The sequence below is a fragment of the Mobula hypostoma genome, chromosome 3, assembly GCF_963921235.1.
Source record: "Mobula hypostoma chromosome 3, sMobHyp1.1, whole genome shotgun sequence".
NCBI lineage: Eukaryota > Metazoa > Chordata > Chondrichthyes > Myliobatiformes > Myliobatidae > Mobula > Mobula hypostoma.
In genome coordinates this window covers 230,908,534-230,931,376 of record NC_086099.1, presented here as the reverse complement: position 1 = coordinate 230,931,376, position 22,843 = coordinate 230,908,534, and the positions used below count along the sequence as shown (strand labels likewise).

General features: G+C 47.7%; 1 protein-coding gene across 6 annotated transcripts in view; it reads left to right on the top strand.

Moving 5' to 3' along the window:
- The window catches only part of LOC134344616 (protein scribble homolog), a 235,861-nt gene that overhangs the window by 190,068 nt on the left and 22,950 nt on the right, over window positions 1-22,843 (top strand). For all 6 annotated transcript variants that reach the window (XM_063044735.1, XM_063044733.1, XM_063044732.1 and 3 more), the window contains 4 exons: window positions 12,458-12,574; window positions 13,428-13,619; window positions 17,697-17,816; window positions 19,897-19,953. In XM_063044735.1, coding sequence (XP_062900805.1) covers window positions 12,458-12,574; window positions 13,428-13,619; window positions 17,697-17,816; window positions 19,897-19,953 — 486 coding nt within the window. The remainder of the gene's footprint in view (window positions 1-12,457; window positions 12,575-13,427; window positions 13,620-17,696; window positions 17,817-19,896; window positions 19,954-22,843) is intronic.

Genomic DNA, 22,843 nt, shown 5'->3' with positions numbered 1-22,843 from the left:
CAGACAGGAAGCAAAGAGTGGGAATAAACGGGAAACTTTTCAGAATGGCAGGTAGTGACTAGTGGGGTACCGCAAGGCTCAGTGCTGGGAACCCAGTTGTTTACAATATAAATGACTTGGATGAGGGAATTAAATGCAGCATCTCCAAGTTTGCGGATGACACGAAGCTGGGTGGCAGTGTTAGCTGTGAGGAGGATGCTAAGAGGATGCAGAGTGACTTGGATAGGTTGGGTGAGTGGGCAAATTCATGGCAGATGCAACTTAATGTGGATAAATGTGAAGTTTTCCACTTTGGTGGCAAGAACAGCAAAACAGATTATTATCTGAATGGTGGCCAATTAGGAAAAGGGGAGGTGCAACGAGACCTGGGTGTCATTATACACCAGTCATTGAAAGTGGGCATGCAGGTACAGCAGGCGGTGAAAAAGGCGAATGGTATGCTGGCATTTATAGCAAGAGGATTCGAGTACAGGAGCAGGGAGCTACTACTGCAGTTGTACAAGGCCTTGGTGAGACCACACCTGGAGTATTGTGTGCAGTTTTGGTCCCCTAATCTGAGGAAAGACATCCTTGCCATAGAGGGAGTACAAAGAAGGTTCACCAGATTGATTCCTGGGATGGCAGGACTTTCATATGATGAAAGACTGGATCGACTAGGCTTATACTCGTTGGAATTTGGAAGATTGAGGGGGGATCTGATTGAAATATATGAAATCCTAAAGGAATTGGACAAGCTAGATGCAGGAAGATTGTTCTCGATGTTGGGGAAGTCCAGAACGAGGGGTCACAGTTTGAGGATAGAGGGGAAGCCTTTTAGGACCGAGATTAGGAAAAACTTCTTCACACAGAGAGTGGTGAATCTGTGGAATTCTCTGCCACAGGAAACAGTTGAGGCCAATTCATTGGCTATATTTAAGAGGGAGTTAGATATGGCCCTTGTGGCTAAAGGGATCAGGGGGTCTGGAGGGAAGGCTGGTACAGGGTTCTGAGTTGGATGATCAGCCATGATCATACTGAATGGAGGTGCAGGCTCGAAGGGCCAAATGGCCTACTCCTGCACCTATTTTCTATGTTTCTATGACTGCTATTTTCATTAAATAGCACTATTAATATTATATTGTCTTGAGTAAATAAACACCTTGCTGTTTATACCAACCTGCCAGTCTTCAGGGCATGCTGCTGAGGGACTTCTGCTCGTAGGAATTTGTGACTGAATGTGCTGGATCGTGACTATATCTGCCGTGTTTGACTTTGGCCCCAGAGGAACAATATTTAGTTGTATACATGTGTATGGTTGAATGACAATAAGCTTGAACTTGACCAACTCTGATAATGGGGCAGGAGAAAGGAGAGGAGAAAGAGATGATCCTTACATCCTTCCTGGCCAGAGGCGTGGAGTGTAGCAAATATACCTTTGTTCAGTAGGAGGAATTGGGACAATCCTAGGAATCATGGACCAGTGAGGCTTACTTCAATGGTGGAAAATCGCTGCAGGATTTCCGAGCAACTTGAGGATGTAACAACACACATTGATGAAGGTAGAGCAGTGGATGTGCTGTTTATGGGTTTTACCTTGGTATTTCATAAGGTTCCCCGTGGTAGACTCATTCAGAAAGTCCATAGGCATGGTATCTTGGGAAAGTTGCCTGTGCAGATTCTGATGTGCTTTGCCAACAGTAGGCAGAGAGTGGGTCCTGATGGAGCGTATTCTTCCTGAAGGTCAGTGACCAGTGATTGTCGGCAGGGATCTGGTGTGGACTTGTGCTCCATGTTTTAGGCGAATGAAGTGTCCTGATGAAGGGTCTCGGCCTTAAACATTGACTGTTGACTCTTTTCAATAGATGCTGTCTGGCCTGCTGGTTCCTCTGGGCATTTTGTGACAGAATTAGTAAGTTTGCAGATGACACGATGGTTGGTGGTGGTGGTGTTGTTACCATGGGACACTGACAAGTTACAGAGTTGGGCTGAGAAGTGGCAGATGTGTTCAATCCAGAAAAGTGTTAAGTTTTGGAAGGCTGAACTTGAAGGCGGAGTACAAGGTTAAAGTCAGGATTTATAGTCGTGTGCAGGAACAGAGGAACCTAGAGTCGATTTCCATAGATCTTGCAAATTCACCACACAAGTTGATAGGGTTGTTGAGAAGGCATGTAGTGTGTTGGCCTTCATTAGTCAGGGAATTGAGTTCAACAGCTATGAGATAATGTTAGAAACACAGAAACATAGAAAATAGGTGCAGGAGTAGGCTATTCGACCCTTCGAGCCTGCACCGCCATTCAGTATGATCATGGCTGATCATCCAACTCAGAACCCTATACCTGCCTTCTCTCCATACCTCCTGATCCCTTTAGCACAAGGGCCATATCTAACTCCCTCTTAAATATAGCCAATGAACTGGCCTAAACTGTTTCCTGTGGCAGAGAATTCCACAGATTCACCACTCTCTGTGTGAAGAAGTTTTTCCTCATCTCGGTCCTAAAAGGCTTCCCCTTTATCCTCAAACTGTGACCCCTTGTTCTGGACTTCCCCAACATCGGGAACAATCTTCCTACATCTAGCCTGTCCAATCCCTTTAGTATTTTATACATTTCAGTCAGATCCCCCCTCAATCTTCTATATTCCAGAGAGTATAAGCCTAGTCGATCCAGTCTTTCATCATATGAAAGTCCTGCCATCCCAGGAATCAATCTGGTGAACCTTCTTTGTACTCCCTCTGTGGTAAGAATGTCTTTCCTCAGATTAGGGGACCAAAACTGCACACAATACTCCAGGTGTGGTCTCACCAAGGCCTTGTACAGCTGCATAGTACCTCCCTGCTCCTGTACTCGAATCCTCTTGCTATGAATGCCAGCATATCATTCGCCTTGTTCACCGCCTGCTGTACCTGCATGCCCACTTTCAATGAGTGGTGTACAATGACACCCAGGTCTCGTTGCACCTCCCCTTTTCCTAATCGGCCACCATTCAGATAGTAATCTGTTTTCCTGTTCTTGCCACCAAAGTGGATAACCTCACATTTATCCACATTAAATTGCATCTGCTATGAATTTGCCCACTCACCTAACCTATCCAAGTCACCCTGCATCCTCTTAGCATCCTCCTCACAGCTAACACTGCCGCCCAGCTTCGTGTCATCCGCAGACTTGGAGATGCTGCATTTAATTTCCTCGTCTAAGTCATTAATACATATTGTAAACAACTGGGGTCCCAGCACTGAGCCTTGTGGGACCCCACTAGTCACTGCCTGCCATTCTGAAATGGTCCCGTTTATTCCCGTTCTTTGCTTCCTGTCTGCCAACCAATTTTCTATCCGCATCAATACCATACCCACAATACCGTGTGCTTTAAGTTTGCACACTAATCTCCTGTATGGGACCTTGTCAGAAGCCTTTTGAAAATCCAAATATACCAGATCCACTGGTTCTCCCCTATCCACTCTACTAGTTACATCCTCAAAAAATTCTGAGATTCGTCAGACATGATTTTCCTTTCACAAATCCACGCTGACTTTGTCTGATGATTTCACCGCTTTCCAAATGTGCTGTTATCACATCTTTGATAACTGACTCTAGCATTTTCCCCACCACCGATGTCAGGCTTACCGGTCTATAATTCCCTGGTTTCTCTCTCCCTCCTTTTTTAAAAAGCAGGGTTACATTAGCCACCCTCCAATCCTCAGGAACTAATCCAGAATCTAAAGAGTTTTGAAAAATTATCACTAATGCATCCACTATTTCTTGGGCTATTTCCTTAAGCACGCTGGGATGCAGACCATCTGGCCCTGGGGATTTATCTGCCTTTAATCCCTTCAATTTACCTAACACTACTTCCTTACTAACATGTATTTCCCTCAGTTCCTCCATCTCACTAGACCCTCGGTTCCCTACTATTTCCGGAAGATTATTTATGTCCTACTTAGCGAAGACAGAACCAAAGTAGTTATTCAACTGGTCTGCCATGCTCTTGTTCCCCATGATCAATTCCACTGTTTCTGACTGTAAGGGACCTACATTTGTCTTAACCAATCTTTTTCTTTTCACATATCTATAAAAGTTTTTACAGTCAGTGTTTATGTTCCCTGCCAGCTTTCTCTCAATCTTTTTTTCCCAAATTAAGCCCTTTGTCCTCCTCTGCTGGGCTCTGAATTTCTCCCAGTCCTCAAGTGAGCCACTTTTTCTGGCTAATTTGTATGTTTCTTCTTTGGAATTGATACTATCCCTAATTTCCCTTGTCAGCCACGGGTGCACTACCTTCCCTGGTTTATTCTTTTGCCAAACTGGGATGAACAATTGTTGTCGTTCATCCATGCGATCTTTAAATGCTTCCCATTGCAAATCCACCGTCAACCCTTTAAGTATCATTTGCCAGTCTATCTTAGCTAATTCACGTCTCATACCTTCAAAGTTACCCTTCTTTAAGTTCAGAACCTTTGTTACTGAATTAACTATATCACTTTCCATCTGAATGAAGAATTCCACCATATTATGGTCACTCTTACCTAAGGGGCCTCGCACGACAAGATTGCTAACTAACCCTTCCTCATTGCTCAATACCCAGTCTAAAATGGCCTGCTCACTAGTTGGTTCCTCGACATGTTGGTTCAGAAAACTATCCCGCATACATTCCAAGAAATCCTCTTCCTCAGCACCCTTACCAATTTGGTTCACCCAATCTACATGTAGATTGAAGTCACCCATTATAGTTGCTGTTCCTTTATTGCATGCATTTCTAATTTCCTGTTTAACGCCATCCCCAACCTCACTGCTACTGTCAGGTGGCCTCTACACAACTCCCACCAGTGTTTTCTGCCCCTTAGTGTTACGCAGCTCTACCCATATCGATTCCACATCTTCCCGGCTTATGTCCTTCCTTTCTGTTGCGTTAATCTCCTCTCTAACCAGCAATGCTACCCCACCTCCTTTTCATTCATGTCTATCCCTCCTGAATATTGAATATCCCTGAATGGTGATCTCCCATCCTTGGTCACCCTGGAGCCATGTCTCTGTGATCCCAACCATATCATATTCGTTAATAACAATCTGCACTTTTAATTCATCCACCTTGTTACGAATGCTCCTTGCATTGACACACAAAGCCTTCAGGCTCGCTTTTACAACACTCTTAGCCCTTATACAATAATGTTGAAAACTGGCCCTTTTTGATTTTTGCCCTGGATTTCTCGACCTGCCACTTTTACTTTTCACCTTACTACTTTTTGCTTCTACCCTCATTTTTCACCCCTCTGTCTCTCTGCAGTTGTTCTCATCCCCTTGCCACATTAATTTAAATCCTCCTGAACAACAGTAGCAAACGCTCCCCCTAGGACATTGGTTCTAGTCCAGCCCAGGTGCAGACAGTCCTGTTTGTACCCGTCCCACCTCCTCCAGAACTGGTTCCAATGCCCCAGAAATTTGAATCCCTCCCCCTTGCACCATTTTTCAATCCACGTATTCATCTGAAATATCCTCCTAGTTCTACTCTGACTAGCACATGGCACTGGTAGTAATCCAGAGATTATTACCTTCGTGGTCCTACTTTTTAGTTTATCTCCTAACTCCCTAAATTCACCTTGTAGGACCTCATCCCGTGTTTTACCTATATCGTTGGTACCTATGTGCACCACGACCACTGGCTGTTCACCCTCCCACTCGAGAGTGTCCTGCAGCTGCTCAGAGACATCCTTGACCCTTGCACCAGGGAGGCAACATACCCTCCTGGAGTCTCGTTTGCGGCTGTAGAAGTGCCTATCTATTCCCCTTACAATCAATCCCCTATGACTATAGCTCTCCCACTACTTTTCCTTCCCACCAGTGCCGCAGAGCCACCCATGGTGCCATGAACTTGGCTGCTGCTGCCTTCCCCTGATGAGACATCTCCCCCAACAGTATCCAAAACAGTATATCTGTTTAGGAGGGAGATGACCTCAGGGGAATCCTGCATTACCTGCCTACTGCTACACAGTTTAGTGGTCACCCATTCCCTTTCTGCCTGTGTAGCCTTTACCTGTGGTGTGGCCAACTCACTGAACATGCTATTCACGACTTTCTCAGCATAGCGGATGTTCCAGTATGAATCCAATCGCAGCTCCAGCCGCTCAGTGCGGTCTACCAGAAGCTGCAGCTGGACACATTTCCTGCATACATAGTCGTCAGGGACACTGGAAGTATCTCTGATTTCCCACATGCTGCAGGAGGAACAAACCACGGGGCTGATCTCAGCTGTCATGACCCACCCAATACGCTACAGCCTCGCCGCCTTCCTTGCTTCAAATAAAATACCGCTGCAGACTGTTCTCCTTTTGAAGGAACTTACCTGGCCTTACCTCACTTGGAGTGAAGCTCGTCCTCAGCCTCTCGAGACAAAGCCTTCCTACTCTGTCTCCCTTTACTCCCTCGCCCGCTCTGCCAAACTGCTCTCTTTTAAATACTCCTGCTGCCCCACGGACCGACTTACACGATTTCACCCGGATAAATCACCAGTTAGTGCACACTTGGAGTATGGCATTCACTTCTCATCAGCTTTTATCGGAAGGATGTGCAAGCTTTTGAGAGGATGTATGGAGATTTAAGAGAACGTTACCCGGAATAGAGAACACATTTTATGAGTTGAGTGAGCTTGGGCTTTTCTCTTTGGAGTGAAGGAGGTTGGTAGGAGACTGGGTAGAGGTGTAGTGTGGAGAAACTGTTTTGCATGCCATCTGTACAGAAGCGAAGAGCAGTGACAGAACACAGAATGGAATTTATCAGTTACAGAGGAAGCACAGTGCAGCTAGACAATATGGTGGAAAAGAACTGTTCAAGAATCTGATAACAGGGCAATAGAAACTGTCCTTGAGCCTAGTGGGACGTGCTTTCAGTTTTTTGTATCTTCTGCTCAGTGGAAGAGGGCAGAAGAGTGAAAGTTCAGGGTGACTGGGGTCTCTGATTATGCTGGCTGCTTTAATGAGGCAGCGAGCACTCTCAGGAAAGCAGCATCCATCATCAGGGACACCCACCACCACATCATGCTCTCTTCTCGCTGCTGCCATTAGGAAGAAGGTACAAGAGCCTCAGGACCCCATCACCAGATCCAGGAACAGTTATTATCCCCTCAGCCATCAGGCTGTTTGACCAGACTCGCCCCCATCCCAGACAGTTCCCACAAACTACAATCTAAACTTCAAGGGTTCTTCATTTCATGTTCTCGATATTTATTGCTTATTTATTTTTTTTTTAGAACATAAAAATTTACAGCACGTTACAGGTCCTTCGGCCCACAATGTTGTGCTGACCATGTTACCTACGCTAGAGACTGCCTAGAATTTCCCTAGCGCATAGCCCTCTTTTTTTCTAAGTTCCATGTAGGTAAGAGGCTCTTAAAAGACCCTATTTTATCCGTTTTCACCGCCGCTGCCAGTAGTGCATTCCACGCACCCACCACTCTCTGTGTGAAAAACTTACCCCTGACATCCCCTAGGTACCTATTTCCAAGTACCTTAAAACTATGCCCCCTCTTGTTAGCCACTTCACCCTGGGAAAAAACCTCTGGATATCCACATGATCAATGCCCCTCATCATCTTATACACCTCTATCAGGTCACCTCTCATCCTCTGTCGCTCCAAGGAGAAAAGGCCGAGTTCCCTCAATCTATTCTCATAAGGTACGCCCTCCAATCCAGGCAACATCCTTGTAAATCTCCTCTGTACTCTCTCTATAGTATCCACGTCCTTCTTGTAGTGAGGCGACCAGAACTGAACACAGTACTTCCAAGTGGGGTCTGACCAGGGTCCAATATAGCTGTAACATTACCTCATGGCTTTTGAACTCAATCCCATAGTTGATGAATGCCAATGCACCATATGCCTTCTTAACAACACAAAGCAGCATCTTTGAAAGTCCTATTGACACAGACCCCAAGATCTCTCAGATCCTCTACACTGCCAAGAGTCCTAACATTTAGATTGTATTCTCTCTTCAAATTGGACCTACCAGAATGAACCACTTCACACTTATCTGGGTTGAAGTCCATCTACCACTTCTCTGCCCAGTTCTGCATCCTATCGATGTACTGCTGTAACCTCTGACAACCATCCAGATTATCCACAACACCCCCATCATTTGTGTCATCAGCCCATCTGTCAACATCTAACCCATCCCTCACTTCCTCATCTAGGTCATTTATAAAAATCACAAAAAGGAGGGGTCGCAGAACAGATCCCTGCAGAACATCACTGGTCACCATCCTCCGTGCAGAATACAAACCATCTACAACCACCCTTTGCCTTCTGTAGGCAAGCCAATTCAGGATCCACAAAACAAGGTCTCCTTGGATCCTGTGCCTCCTTACTTTCTGAAGGAGCCTTGCATGGGGAACCTTATCAAATGCCTTACTGAAATCCATATACACTACATCCACTGCTCTACCTTCATCATTGTGTTTTGTTACATCCTCAATTCAATCAGGCTCGTAAGGCACGACCTGCCCTTGACAAAGCCATGCTGACTATCCCTAATCAAATTATGTCTGTCCAAATGCCTATAAATCCTGCCTCTCAGGATCTTCTCCAAAAACTTGCCCACCACTGAAGTCAGATTCACTGGCCTATAATTTCCTGGGTTATCTCTGCTCTTTTTCTTGAAGAACAGAAGAACATTTGCAACCCTCCAATGCCCCGGTATTTCTCCCATCCCTGTTGATAACGCAAAGATCATTGCAAGAGGCTCAACAATCTCCTCCCTCACTTCCCACAGTAGTCTGGGGTACATCTCATCCAGTCCCGGTGACTTATCTAACTTAATGCTTTTCAAAAGCTCCAGCACACCCTCTTTCTTAATGTCTATATGCTCAACCGTTTCAGTCCACTGTAAGTCATCCTCACAATTACCAAGGTCCTTTTCCCTGGTGAATACTGAAGCAAAGTATTCATTAAGTACCTCCGCTACCTCCTCCAACTCCATGCACAAGTTTCCACTATCGCACCTGATTGGTCCTATTCTCACACGACTTATCCTCTTGTCTTTCACATACTTGTAGAATGCCTTGGGGTATTCCTGAATCTTGCTCACTAAGGCCTTCTCTGGCCCCTTCTAGCTTTCCTAATTCCATTCTTAAGCTCTTTCCGAGCAGCCTTGTAACTTTCTAGAGCTCAAACAGTACCTGGTTTCTTGAAACTTTCGTAAGCTTTTCTTTTCTTCTTAACGAGATTTTCAACATCCCTTGTGCACCATGGTTCTTTAACTCTACCACCCTTCCCCTGCCTCAATGTAACATGCCTATGCAGAATGTCATGCAAATGTTCCCTGATCATTTGCCACATCTCTGCTGTGCATTTCCCTGAGAACATCTGTTCCCAATTTTCTGCTTAATAGCATCATATTTCCTCCTACCCCAATTAAATGTTTTCCCAAATTGTCTGTTCCTATTCCTCTGCAGCACTACGGTGAAGGAGACAGAGTTGTGGTCACTACCTCCAAAATGCTCTCCCACTGAGAGATCTGACACCTGACCAGGTTCATTTCCCAATACCAGATCAAGTACAGCCTCTCCTCTTGTAGGCTTATCTACATATTGCATCAGAAAACCTTTCTGAACCCACCGAACAAACTCCACGCCATCTAATCCCCTTGTGCTGAGGAGATGCCAATCAATATTAGGAAATTTAAAATCTCCCATCACAACAACCCTATTATTATTGCAGCTTTCCAGAATCTCCCTCCCTATCTGCTCCTCGATATCCCTGTTACTATTGGGGGATCTATAAAAACACCCAGTAGAGTAATTGCCCCTTTCCTCTTTCTGACTTCCACCCACACTGACTCAGTAGACCATCCCTCCATGACTTTGTCCTTTTCTGCAGCCGTAACACTATCCCTGATTAGCAATACCGCGCCCCCACCTTTTTTTTGCCTTCCTCTGTTCTTTTTGAAACATCTAAAGCTTGGCACAGTCAGCAACCATTCCTGCTCCTGAGACATCCAGGTCTCTGTAATGACAATGTCCCCATGGTGAATCAGCACAGTCCACTGTCTTTTGAAGAGCGTTTCTCTGCTGTTGGGTGTGGGCTTTCACTGATTCTATTGTGTTTCTTGGATTTAGTGAGCATGCCCACAAGAAAGCGATCCTCAGGGTTGTTTATAGTGACATAGCTGTACAGTGATAATGAATTTACTTTCAACTTTGAGAGGTGAGACAGAGTCCATGGAGGGAAGGCTGCTATCTGAGTCCACAACTATCTGCACTTTCTTGTGGCTATCGGCATAAAGTGGACAGGGTGGAAAGTCATGCCTTTGGTCTCTGGGGGAGTGGTGGTGCTGCACAAACTGTGCTTTACGAGGCTGGGAGGAGGGACAAGCTGTGGGTGGAGAGACACGGTGTGTGTGTGTGGGGACAAGCACTGAGTGGAGAGGCACGCTCTGTGTGTGTGTATGTGTGTGTGTGTGTGAGAGAGAGAGAGAACAGTGGGGAGAAGGATTGGGTCACTGAGTGGGATTGGTTACCAGGAGCAGAGAGCTGGTGGGGATGGGCTGTCACAGGTTTAGCTCTGCGAAGAAGTGGTGCTGATGCTGTGTGTGGGGGGTGATTCATGAGTGTGTAGGGGTGGGGGTACAGGCTATCTCCTGTGTCACACTGCAGGGGAAGTTGTCCTGATGGTCTGAGTGTAGGGGTGGGGGTACAGGCTATCTCCTGTGTCACACTGCAGGGGAAGGGGTCCTGATGGTCTGAGTGTAGGGGTGGGGGTACAGGCCATCTCCTGTGTCACACTGCAGGGAAGGAGTCCTGATGGTCTGAGTGTAGGGGTGGGGGTACAGGCCATCTCCTGTGTCAAACTGCAGGGGAAGTTGTCCTGATGGTCTGAGTGTAGGGGTGGGGGTACAGGCCGTCTCCTGTGTCACACTGCAGGGGAAGTTGTCCTGATGGTCTGAGTGTAGGGGTGGGGGTACAGGCTGTCTCCTGTGTCACACTGCAGGGGAAGTTGTCCTGATGGTCTGAGTGTAGGGGTGGGGGTATAACCATATAACAATTACAGCACGGAAACAGGCCATCTCGGCCCTTCTAGTCCGTGCCGAACTCTTACCCTATCCTATTCCAACTGACCTGCACTCAGCCCATAACCGTCCATTCCTTTCCTGTCCATATATCTATCCAATTTAACTTTAAACGACAACATAGAACCTGCCTCAACCACTTCTGCTGGAAGCTCGTTCCACACAGCTACCACTCTCTGAGTAAAGAAGTTCCCCCTCATGTTACCCCTAAACTTTTGTCCTCTAATTCTCAACCCATGTCCTCTTGTTTGAATCTTCCCCACTTTCAGTGGAAAAAGTCTAACCACGTCAACTCTATCAATCCCCCTCATAATTTTGAACACCTCTATCAAGTCTCCCCTCAACCTTCTACGCTCCAAAGAATAAAGACCTAACTTGTTCAACCTTTCTCTGTAACTTAGGAGATGAAACCCAGGCAATATTTTAGTAAACCTCCTTTGTACTCTCTCAATTTTATTGACATCTTTCCTATAATTCGGTGACCAGAACTGTACACAATACTCCAGATTTGGCCTTACCAATGCCTTATACAAATTCAGCATTACATCCCAACTCCTATACTCAATGCTCTGATTAATAAAGGCCAGCAAACCAAAAGCTTTCTTCACCACCCTATCCACATGAGATTCCATCTTCAGGGAACTATGCACCATTATTCCTAGATCCCTCTGTTCTACAGCATTCTTCAATGCCCTACCATTTACCATGTATGTCCTATTTTGATTAGTTCTACCAAAATGTAGCACCTCACATTTTTCAGCATTAAACTCCATCTGCTATCTTTTAGCCCACTCTTCTAACAGTCCTAAATCTCTCTGCAAGTTTTGAAAACCTACCTCATCATCCACAACACCACCTATCTTTGTATCATCTGCATACTTACTAATCCAATTTACCATCCCATCATCCAGATCATTAATAAATATGACAAACAACATTGGACCCAGTATAGATCCCTGAGGCACACCGCTACACACCGTCCTCCAATCTGACACACAGTTATCCACCATTACTCTCTGGCGTCTCCCATCCAGCCACTGCTGAATCCATTTTACTACTTCCATGTTAATGCCTAACGATTGAACCTTCCTAACTAACCTTCCGTGTGGAACCTTGGCAAAGGTCTTACTGAAGTCCATATAGACAACATCCACCGTTTTACCCTCATTAACTTTCTTAGTAACCTTATCAAAAAATTCAATAAGGTTTGTCAAACATGACCTTCAGGGTACAGGCCGTCTCCTGTGTCACACTGCAGGGGAAGGGGTCCTGATGGTCTGAGTGTAGGGGTGGGGGTACAGGCCGTCTCCTGTGTCACACTGCAGGGGAAGTTGTCCTGATGGTCTGAGTGTAGGAGTGGGGGTACAGGCCGTCTCCTGTGTCACACTGCAGGGGAAGGGGTCCTGATGGTCTGAGTGCTGACTCTGATTCGCAGGAGATCCGGATTGAGAAACTCCCAGGGGAGAAGCTGGGAATCAGTGTGCGTGGGGGAGCGAAGGGACACCCTGGCAATCCGTTCGATGCCACCGATGAGGGTATCTTCATTTCCAAGGTATGTACGGTACGGACTGGACCAGCACGTGGGGTATCAGGGTATTAGTGCTGATGACTGTCGGCACTGGACCTGGGATCCGTGGGGTGGGGTGGTGTTTGGTAGCCCAGGGGACTATCTCACCTTCACCCCTACCCACACCCTTCCTGCCCACCTCCCAATGCCTGCTCTGTCTCCCCTCCCCTCATACCTTTGTTCTGACCCTTGCCTTGACCCCAATGCTGACCCTCCCCTGAACCTGACCCTTGTCCTAACCTTTACACTTGTGCTGACTCCTATGCTGACTGTTTTCCTGACTGCTTCTCCAGAGCTGGCCTTACCCTAACGCTGTCTCTGACCCATTCCCTGACTCCGATGCTGATCCCAATGATGACGGTTTCCCTAACCCTGTCTCTGACCGTGTCCCTGACTCCGATGCTGGTCCCAATGCTGACCGTTTCCCTAACCCTGTCTCTGACCGTGTCCCTGACTCCGATGCTGGTCCCAATGCTGACGGTTTCCCTAACCCTGTCTCTGACCGTGTCCCTGACTCCGATGCTGATCCCAATGCTGACGGTTTCCCTAACCCTGTCTCTGACCGTGTCCCTGACTCCGATGCTGGTCCCAATGCTGACAGTTTCCCTAACCCTGTCTCTGACCGTGTCCCTGACTCCGACGCTGGTCCCAATGCTGACGGTTTCCCTAACCCTGTCTCTGACCGTATCCCTGACTCCGATGCTGATCCCAATGCTGACGGTTTCCCTAATCCTGTCTCTGACCGTGTCCCTGACTCCGATGCTGATCCCAATGCTGACGGTTTCCCTAACCCTGTCTCTGAGCCTCTACCTGACCCTGTTCATCCGTTATGCCCCAGGTGAGTGCAAGCGGAGCAGCAGGGCGTGATGGGAGGTTGCGGCCAGGGCTGCGCATTCTGGAAGTGAACAACCAGAGCCTTCTGGGGACCACCCATAGCGAGGCCGTCCGCATCCTGAGAGGTGTAGGCGACACCCTCACTGTCCTGGTGTGTGACGGCTTCGACCCCAGCACTGCCCCCACTCTTGCCGAGGTAAGGGACAGTGCGGAGGTGGGAGGGGAGTCTTCGATGAGTGCTGGAGCGTATGGGGGAGTGGTGGGGGTCTTAGGATTGTGGCTGGCTGACAGGTGAGTGTAGGGGGTTTACTGATGGGGGTTGGGGGAGTAGTGGGGTTGTTAATGTGGTGTGGGGGGGTTGAGCATAGGGATTTACCGGTGGGAGTGTTAGGGTTTTGGGATTTTCTGGTGGGTGTGTTCAGGTTTTGGACAGGGATGAGTGTATGGATTTACCGGTGGGGATTGGGGGAATGGTTGGAGGTTTTAGCGGTTTGGACAGGTGAGGGTAGGGATCTACCGGTGGGTGTGATAGGGGTTTGGGAGTTTCTGGTGGGTGTGTTAGGGTTTTGGACAGGGGTAAGTGCAGGGATTTACCGGTGGGGATTGGGGGAATGGTTGGAGGTTTTAGCAGTTTGGACAGGTGAGGGCAGGAATTTACCAGTGGGGATTGGGGGGTGGTGGGGCTGTTAGGGTTTTGGACAGGGGATCGGGCTGAGTGTTGAGGCTGAGGTGATAGTTGAGGGTTACGGGGAGTGGTTAGGAGGGTGTGAGTGTTGGGACTGATGGGATAGTTGAGGGTTACGGGGAGTGGTTAGGAGGGGGTGAGTGCTGAGAGTGATGGGATAGTTGAGGGTTACAGGGAGTGGTTTGGAGGTTTGTGTGTGTTTGGGGCGGATGCTGAGATTGTGTGTTCCTGAGTGGCAGTCAGAGGCATACCCAGGTCCGGAGTTGTCTGGAGAGAGACAGACCTGTACAGCACAGAATTAGGCCTTTCAGCCCATCTTGTCCATGCAGACCCTCATGCCTCTCCACACTGGTCGTATTTGCCTTCATTTGCTTATGTCCTCTTATCACCTTCCCTGTCATCTACCTGTCCAAGTGTATTTCTGTCATTGTCGTTGCCTGCACTTCCTCTGCTCTTTAGGCTACTCATTCCATGTACAGATCCCCTTTGAAGCTCTCTCCTTTCACCTTAACCCTCTGACTTCCAGTTTTAGGCTCGTCTACCTTGTGGACAAATCTGTGACTGTCCACCCTACGAATGCCTCTATAATGTTATTAAACTCCAGCAGGTCACCTCTCAGCACTCTTTCCATCAGGGAGAAGTCCCAGGCTGTCCAATCTCTCCATACAGCTACAACCTCAAGTCCTGGCCACGGCAGGTGCCACAGTAGGGTCGTGGTTAGCACAGTGCTGTTACAGCCCGTGTCCTCAGAGTTTGGAGTTCAGTTCTGCTGTACTCAGTAAGCACGTCTGTATGCTCTTCCACTGTTGGAGTGGATTTCTTCACACAACCCAAAGACGTACCAGCTGGTAGATTAATTGGTCACTGTAAATTGGCCTGGGTTAAGTCAGTGCGTTGCTGGGTGGTGCAGCTTGACGGGGTGGTTCCGTGTGGTATCTCAAAATAAAATTAATGTAAATCAAACAACCCAGTGAACCTCTTCTGCACCCCACTACCACCAGCAACATACATTACACAGTTTAAACATCCCAGGGCTGACTGATATCCCCCTGTACCCGTAAGGTGCTGTTGCCTTTGTCCCAAGAAAATGTTCACTCTTCTCTGTTAGACAAAGTTCCCCACTGTGCGGAGCTTTCTCTCTTGCCTATACAGGACCAGGCTGACTACTGGGCCACAGAGAGCCAACAGGTCAATCGACCCTGTGGCCTCTTCTTTCCCCACATGACATAAGCCATAAAACTGGAGCAGAATTAGGACATTTGGCCCATCGAGCCATTCCATCATGGCTAATTTATTATCCCTCTCTTCATTTTCCTGCCTTTTCCCTGTAATCTGTGATGCCCTGACTAATGAAGGACCTATCAACGCCCACTTTAAATATACCGAATGACCTGGCCTCCACAGCTGCCTGTGACAAAGAATTTCACAGATTCACCTCTCTGGCTGAAGAAATTCCTCCTCAATTCCATTCTAAATGCACATCCCCCTATTCTGAGGCTATGTCCTTGATCTTGTACTCTCTCATCATAGGAAATATCCTCTCCACATTCACTCTGTCGAGGTCTTTCAACATTCGCTAGGTTTCAATGAGATCGTCCGTCATTCTTTGGAGTTCCAGTGAGTACAGGCTCCTCATATGACAAGCCTTTCAACCCCAGAGTCATTTTAGTGAATCTCCTTTGAACCCTCTCCACTCTTTGCACTTCCTTTGTTAGATAAGGGGCTCAAAACGCTCGTAATACTCCACACAAGGCCTCACTAGTGTCTTATAAAGCTTCAACAGTACATCCTTGCTCTTATATTCTTGTCCTCTCAAAATGAATACTTTCCTTACCACTGTCTCAACCTGCAAGATAACCATGAGGGAATCCTGCACAAGGACTCACAAATCCCTTTACGTCTCTGATTTTTGAATTCTCTCCTGTTTAGGCAACAGTCTTCTTTTATTTTTTTCTACCAAAGTGCAGGACCATACACTTCCCTAAACTGTACTCCATCTGCCACTGTTTTGCCCGTTCTCCCAATCTGTCTGAGGCCTTCTGTAGATTTCCTGCTTCCTCGAAGCTACCTGCCCCTCCGCCTATCGTTCACTAGCTTGGCCATAAAGCCATGAATTCCTTCATCAAAATCATTGACATATAATGTGAAAAGAAACGCTACCAACACTGACCCCTGTGGAATACTACTAGTCACTGGCAGCCCAACAGAAAAGGACTCCTCTATTCCCACTCTGCCTCTTTGCCGTTAGCCAATCTTCAGACCATACTTGTATCTTTCCTGTACTATCATGTGCACTTATCTTGGTAAGCAGCCTCATTTGTGACACCTTGTCAAAGGTCATCTGAAAATCTATTCAGGAGCAGGCGCTGATTTTCCTTTGTCCATCCTGCCTTCTATTTCCTCAGAGAATTCCAACAGGTTTGTTTAGAAAGATATCTCCTTAAGGAATCTGTGCTGATTTGGCTATTTATCAAATTTGGCTATTTTATCATGTGCCTTCAAGTACTTTGAAACCTCATCCTTAATAATGAGCTCCAACATATTCCCAACCACTGAGGTCAGACTAAATTGCTTATAATTTCCTTCCTTTTGCCTCCCTCTCTTTCTTGAAGAGTCGTGTGACACTTGCAATATTCCGGTACTTTCGAACCATTTCAGAATCTAGTGGTTCTTGAAAAATCAGACTAATGCCTCTGCAGTCTCTTCAGCTACTTCTTTTAGAACATTGGGGTGTAGTCCGTCTGGTCCAGGTGATTTATCTACATTCAGACTTTTCACTGTCTCTTTAGTAATAACAACAACATTCACTTCTACTACCAGACACTCTTGAATATCTGGCATACTGCTAGTGTCTTCCATAGTGATGCAAAATACTAAGTTCCTGTGCCATTTCTTCGTTCGCCATTTCTACCTCTCCACTGCCACTGTCCAGCGGTTCAATATCCACCCTTACCTCCCTTTTACTCTCTATGTATTTGAAAAAAACTTCTGCTATCCTCTTTATATTATAAGCTAGCTTCCTTTCATAATTCATCTTTTCTCTCCTTATGGATTTTTTGTTGCCTTCTGTTGGTTTTCAGAAGCTTCCCAATCCTATAACTTACCACAATTTTTTTGTTTTTTATGCTGTCTTTGACTTCCTTTGTCAGCCATAGTTGCTTCATCCTCCTTTTAGAATACTTCTACATCTTTGGAATGTATCTGTCCTGCACCTGCCGAATTGCCTCCAGAGACTCCTGCCATCACTGTTCTGCCATCACCCTTGCTTGTGTCCCCTTCCAATCAACTTTGGCCAGCTCCTTTCTCCTGCCTCTGTAGCTTGTCTCCCACATCCTGGCTGCTATTTGGAGGCCTGTCTCCCATCAGCGTCGTTTTATCCTTGCAGTTTCTTAACCCTATGAAGACTTGCATATCTTCCAAGCAAAGATTCTTCCTCTCCTAGGGATGAGATATTTGGAGTTTCTATCACTGTTTCTATGGTTCTGGGATGGCGTTGCTAGCCCCGTGCCCAACCCTTCTTTCCCAGCTGGGCCTGGAGCCACCTGTAGCACAGTTACCAGTATCTCTGTTGTCCTGATTGTCTTGCAGTCGTCCCCTGGCGTCATTGTGAACCCCTTTGCCTCTGGAATGGGTCGAAAGAACAGTATGGAGAGCATCTCATCCATCGATCGAGATATGAGCCCTGAAGAAGTGGATATTCTGCAGAAGGTAAGAGGTCACTGCAGCTGTCGCTCACTTGTGGGTGTTCAGGAGACATAACATAGAATATCACAGCACAATACAGGCTCTTCATCCTACTCGAAGATTAATCTAACCCATCCCTCCATTTTTCTATCATCCATCTGCCTATCTAAGAGTCTCTTAAATGCTCCTAGTGTCTCCCACCACCCTGGCAGCACGTTCCACACACCCACCAGTCTCTGTGTGAAAAAGCTTACCTCTGACATCCCCCCTATACTTCACTCCAATCACTTTAAAATTATGTCCATCACATTCACCATTTGCGCCTGGGACGAAGGTGTCTGGCTGTCCACTCGACCTACGCCTCTTACCTTGTATACCTCTACCAATTCACCTTTCATCGTCCTTCGCCTCAAAGAGGAAAGCCTTAGGTCTCTCAATCTAACTCCATAAGACTTGTCCTCTAGTCCAAGCAACGTCCTGATAAAACACTGCACCTAAAGCTTCCACATCCTTCCTTAAATGAGGCGACCAGAACTGAGCACGATATTCCAGGTGTGGTCTCACTAGGGTTTTATAGAGCTGCAACATTACCTCTTGGCTTCTGAACTGCATTTCTTTCACTCCATATATCCTACCTTGCTGCCCTAAATTCCAGCAACATAACAGGCAGTAACTACTAACTATCCTTTTTACACTTCCTCCCCTGAGCCCTATCATCTCTTTTTACCCCCTCATGCCCTCTTGTCTTCACCCACAGTCACCATCCTGTTCTCCCTTGCTTTTTTGATCCCTCTTCCATTTTCACTGTTCCGATACCACTCACTCGTGCTTCTTTACCCACGCCTGCCTCGTTGCTCTCCTTGCCATCCTGATCCATGTTCAGCTCACCGCCTCAATATAGTTACTCAGGCCCCTTAGCCACATGCCTCCCCATTCTCCTTGTCTCTCTTTCTCATCGCTACTCTGCTCTGACTCGCTATCCTGGTCTCTCTTCCCATTTCACTGTTTCGATACAGCTCGCATGTCTCTTTACCAACACTTGCCAAACCCTCGCTCTCATTATTGTGGTCTCTCTCCTATCTCACTTCCCTGATGCTGCTTAAACAAGTCTTTTTACCAACACTCGCCTCCCCGTTCTCTCTCACTACCCTGATCCCTCTCCCATCTCACTCGTCTGATGCCACTCACGACACTCATCACCCTGCTGTCCCTCACTATCCCACTCTCTGTCCTGTCTCACTGTCCCGATACCACTCACGTGAGCCACAATACCCACACTTGCAACCTCCCCTCTCTCGCTCTCCTCGTCCCACTGCCCCTGTACCAGTCACACGTGTCTCTTTGCCCACGCTAGCCTCCCTGTTCTCTCTGTCCATCACCCCCCTCACTGCGTGATTCGTCTCGTGCGTGTCTCTTTGCCCACGCTAGCCTCCCCGTTCTCTCTGTCCGTCTCCCCCCCCCCACTGCGTGATTCCGCTCCGTGTCACTTTACCCGCGCTGGCCTCCCCGTTCTCTCTGTCCGTCGCCCCCCCCCCACTGCGTGATTCCGCTCCCGCGCGTCTCTTTACCCGCGCTGGCCTCCCCGTTCTCTCTGTCCGTCGCCCCCCCCCCACTGCGTGATTCCGCTCCCGCGTGTCTCTTTGCCCACGCTGGCCTCCCCGTTCTCTCTGTCCGTCGCCCCCTCCCCCACTGCGTGATTCCGCTCCCGCGCGTCTCTTTACCCGCGCTGGCCTCCCCGTTCTCTCTGTCCGTCGCCCCCCCCCCACTGCGTGATTCCGCTCCCGCGCGTCTCTTTCCCCGCGCTGGCCTCCCCGTTCTCTCTGTCCGTCGCCCCCCCCCCCACTGCGTGATTCCGCTCCCGCGCGTCTCTTTCCCCGCGCTGGCCTCCCCGTTCTCTCTGTCCGTCTCCCCCCCCCACTGCGTGATTCCGCTCCCGCGCGTCTCTTTCCCCGCGCTGGCCTCCCCGTTCTCTCTGTCCGTCCTTCCCTCACTGCGCGATTCGGCTCGCGCGTGTCTCTTTGCCCACGCTAGCCTCCCCGTTCTCTCTGTCGGTTCCCCCCTCACTGCGCGATTCGGCTCGCGCGTGTCTCTTGTTTCGTTCCAGGAAATTGAAATGGTTCGGGAGTCGTCGCTCTGGGAACGAGAGGAGCTGGAGAAAGTGGTGAGAGGTTTGACTGAACTGTACTCTTTCCTCCAGACTCTGAAGGGCGACTGGTCAGTTGGTCAGGATTGTGGGAAAAGAGGGGTAGGCTGAGGCCACTTGGCCCCACGAGCCTGGTCTGCCTTTCGGTATTATTGTAGCTGACCCTCTATCCAGTCTTTCCCTACACACCTTGGTGCCCAGAAGTACAGATGTATGCAGGCAGAAGGGATTTAGTTCCATTTCACACTGTATTTAGCACAGACGTTCCTGTGCTGTACTGTTGTAATCAATTCCTTCCCCTGACTTTGCTGATTCTAAACCTCAGCTTCTTCCGACTTTGGTCATGTGCTTGGATCTAATGCTCCCCTTCATTTCTTTCGAAGTCCACACTCTGGACCAGAATGAGCGATTACCATACAGGCCCTTCAGCCCGGCAGCATCCCTGCCGACCGCGTTGCCGGATGAGCCCGACCCATCAGCCTGCATCTGCCCTCTAAACCTCTCCAATCCATCCACTTACATACAAAGTGCTTTAAAATGTTGCTCATCTGTCCACCTCAACCACTGTATCATTCAAAATACACCCCATCCCCTGCATGTAGAAGCTACCCCAATGTCCCTTTTACATCTCTCACCTCTGATTTTAAACATATTCCCCCTCTTTTTAGTGCCCTTCCCTGGGAAAAAAATTTAGCTGATTTTACTTTGTATATGTCCCTCATGATCTTCTATATCTCCATCGGGTCATCCCTCAATCTCCATTCCAGGGAATATATATCCTTGTCCAAGTAAGCTGTAACTTAGGTCCAAGTCCAGGCAATACCCTGGTACATCCTTTTGGCTGTTTCTAAACAAAGGTCAGTATGACATTTGAAAACATAAACATAGAAACATAGAAAATAGGTGCAGGAGTAGGCCATTCGGCCCTTCGAACCTGCACTGCCATTCAGTATGATCATGGCTGATCATCCAACTCAGAACCCTGTACCAGCCTTCCCTCCATACCCCCTGATTCCTTTAGCCACAGGGGCCATATCTAACTCCCTCTTAAGTATAGCCAATGAACTGGCCTCAACTGTTTCCTGTGGCAGAGAATTCCACAGATTCACCACTCTCTGTGTGAAGAAGTTTTTCCTAATCTCGGTCCTAAAAGGCTTCTCCTTTATCCTCAAACTGTGACCCCTCGTTCTGGACTTCCCCAACATCGGGAACAATCTTTCTGCATCTAGCCTGTCCAATCCCTTTAGGATTTTATACGTTTCAATAAGATCCCCCCTCAATCTTCTAAATTCCAACCAGTATAAGCCTAGTCGATCCAGTCTTTCTTCATATGAAAGTCCTGCCATCCCAGGAATGAATGTGGTGAACAGATTGATTCTGTTTTGTGCCGAAGGACCTGTACTGTACTGCGGTGTTCTCTGTTCCAGTTCAGTTATGTCTTTCCTATAAAAGGGTGACCAAAACGGAGTGTAGATGGAGAGACTGTTTCTCATAGTGGGAGAGTCTGGGACCAGGGCTCACAGTCTGTGAGAACAAGGATGTCCCCTTAGAGACAGAATTTCTTTAGCCAGAGGGTGGTGAATCTGTGGAATCCTTTGCCACAGGTGGCTGTGGAGGCCGTCATCGAGTATATTTAAAGCAGAGGCTCATTGGTTCTTGATTAGTCAGGGTGTCAAAGGTTACAGGGAGGAGGCAGGAGAAGGTTTGAAAGGGATAATAAATCAGCCATGATAGAAAGGCAGAGCAGAATCGATGGGCTGAATGGCCTAATTCTGCTCCTGTCTTATTTCCCTTTGTATCTTAGACAATGGGGACACGGATCAGGTCCTTTGGCCCACTATCTTTGTGCTCACCAGCAGCTCAATTCCTCCTGCTTTCAGTCTCTGTCTTTGTGCATCTTGTCTGAAGCACTGTATTTGCAGCTGTTTGATTCCTCAAAGTCAAAGCGGCACGTGCCTGAAGAATTCGGGCCCCTTCGAAATGCGGGAATGTGTCTGTTGGGAGCTAGCAGCTGCTGCCGCTGAGGAAGGAATGCGGGTAGGAATCTCCCGACAGTTTCACAGAAATAGGGGCAGCAGCAAAGGGCCAGACTTCATCCCACCAATTCAACACCTGTTCTACACTCCCCTCCCACCCCCACCAACCACAGGATTGTGGAATCTACCCTCACCCCTCAGCCTCCCCTAACAGCAGCAGAGGCTCTACCCACTTGTAACACACAGGACAAGCCTGTGGCAGGGCTCGGTACACACAGAAACGGTTCATGGTGCAAGCACAGCAGGCAATTTAAGTCTCTGCAAGTAATTTCTCTTGAATTTAATAAAGGAGAGTTTTAGAAAAGATATTTAAATGTGCTCAGTGGCCACTTTATTAGGTACATCTGTACGTCTGCATGTTAATGCAAATATCTTATCAGCCAATCATGTGGCAGCAACCCAGTGCAGAGATGGTCAAGCGGTTCAGTTGTTGTTCAGACCAAACATCAGAATGGGGAAGAAATGTGATCTGAGTGACTTTATTCACGGAATAAATTGGTGCTGGGTGGGGTGGTTTCAGTATCACACAAACTGCTGATCTCTTGGGATTTTCATGCACGATAATTTCCAGAGATTACGAAGAATAGATCAAAAAACACAAGCATCCAGTGAATGGCAGTTCCATGGGTGAAAACGCCTCATTAATGAGAGAGAGCAGAGGAGAATCACCAATACAAGAAATTCTACAGATGCTCGAAATCCAAAGCAATGCAGATTGCTGGACGAACTCAGCAGGCAAGGCAGCATCCATGGAAAAGAGTAAATAGTTGACATTTCTTCAGGAATGAGAAGGAAGGGAGAAGATGTCAGACTAGAAAAGGAGGGGGTAGGGGAAGGAGACTGGCTGGAAGGTGATAGGTGAGGCCAGGTGG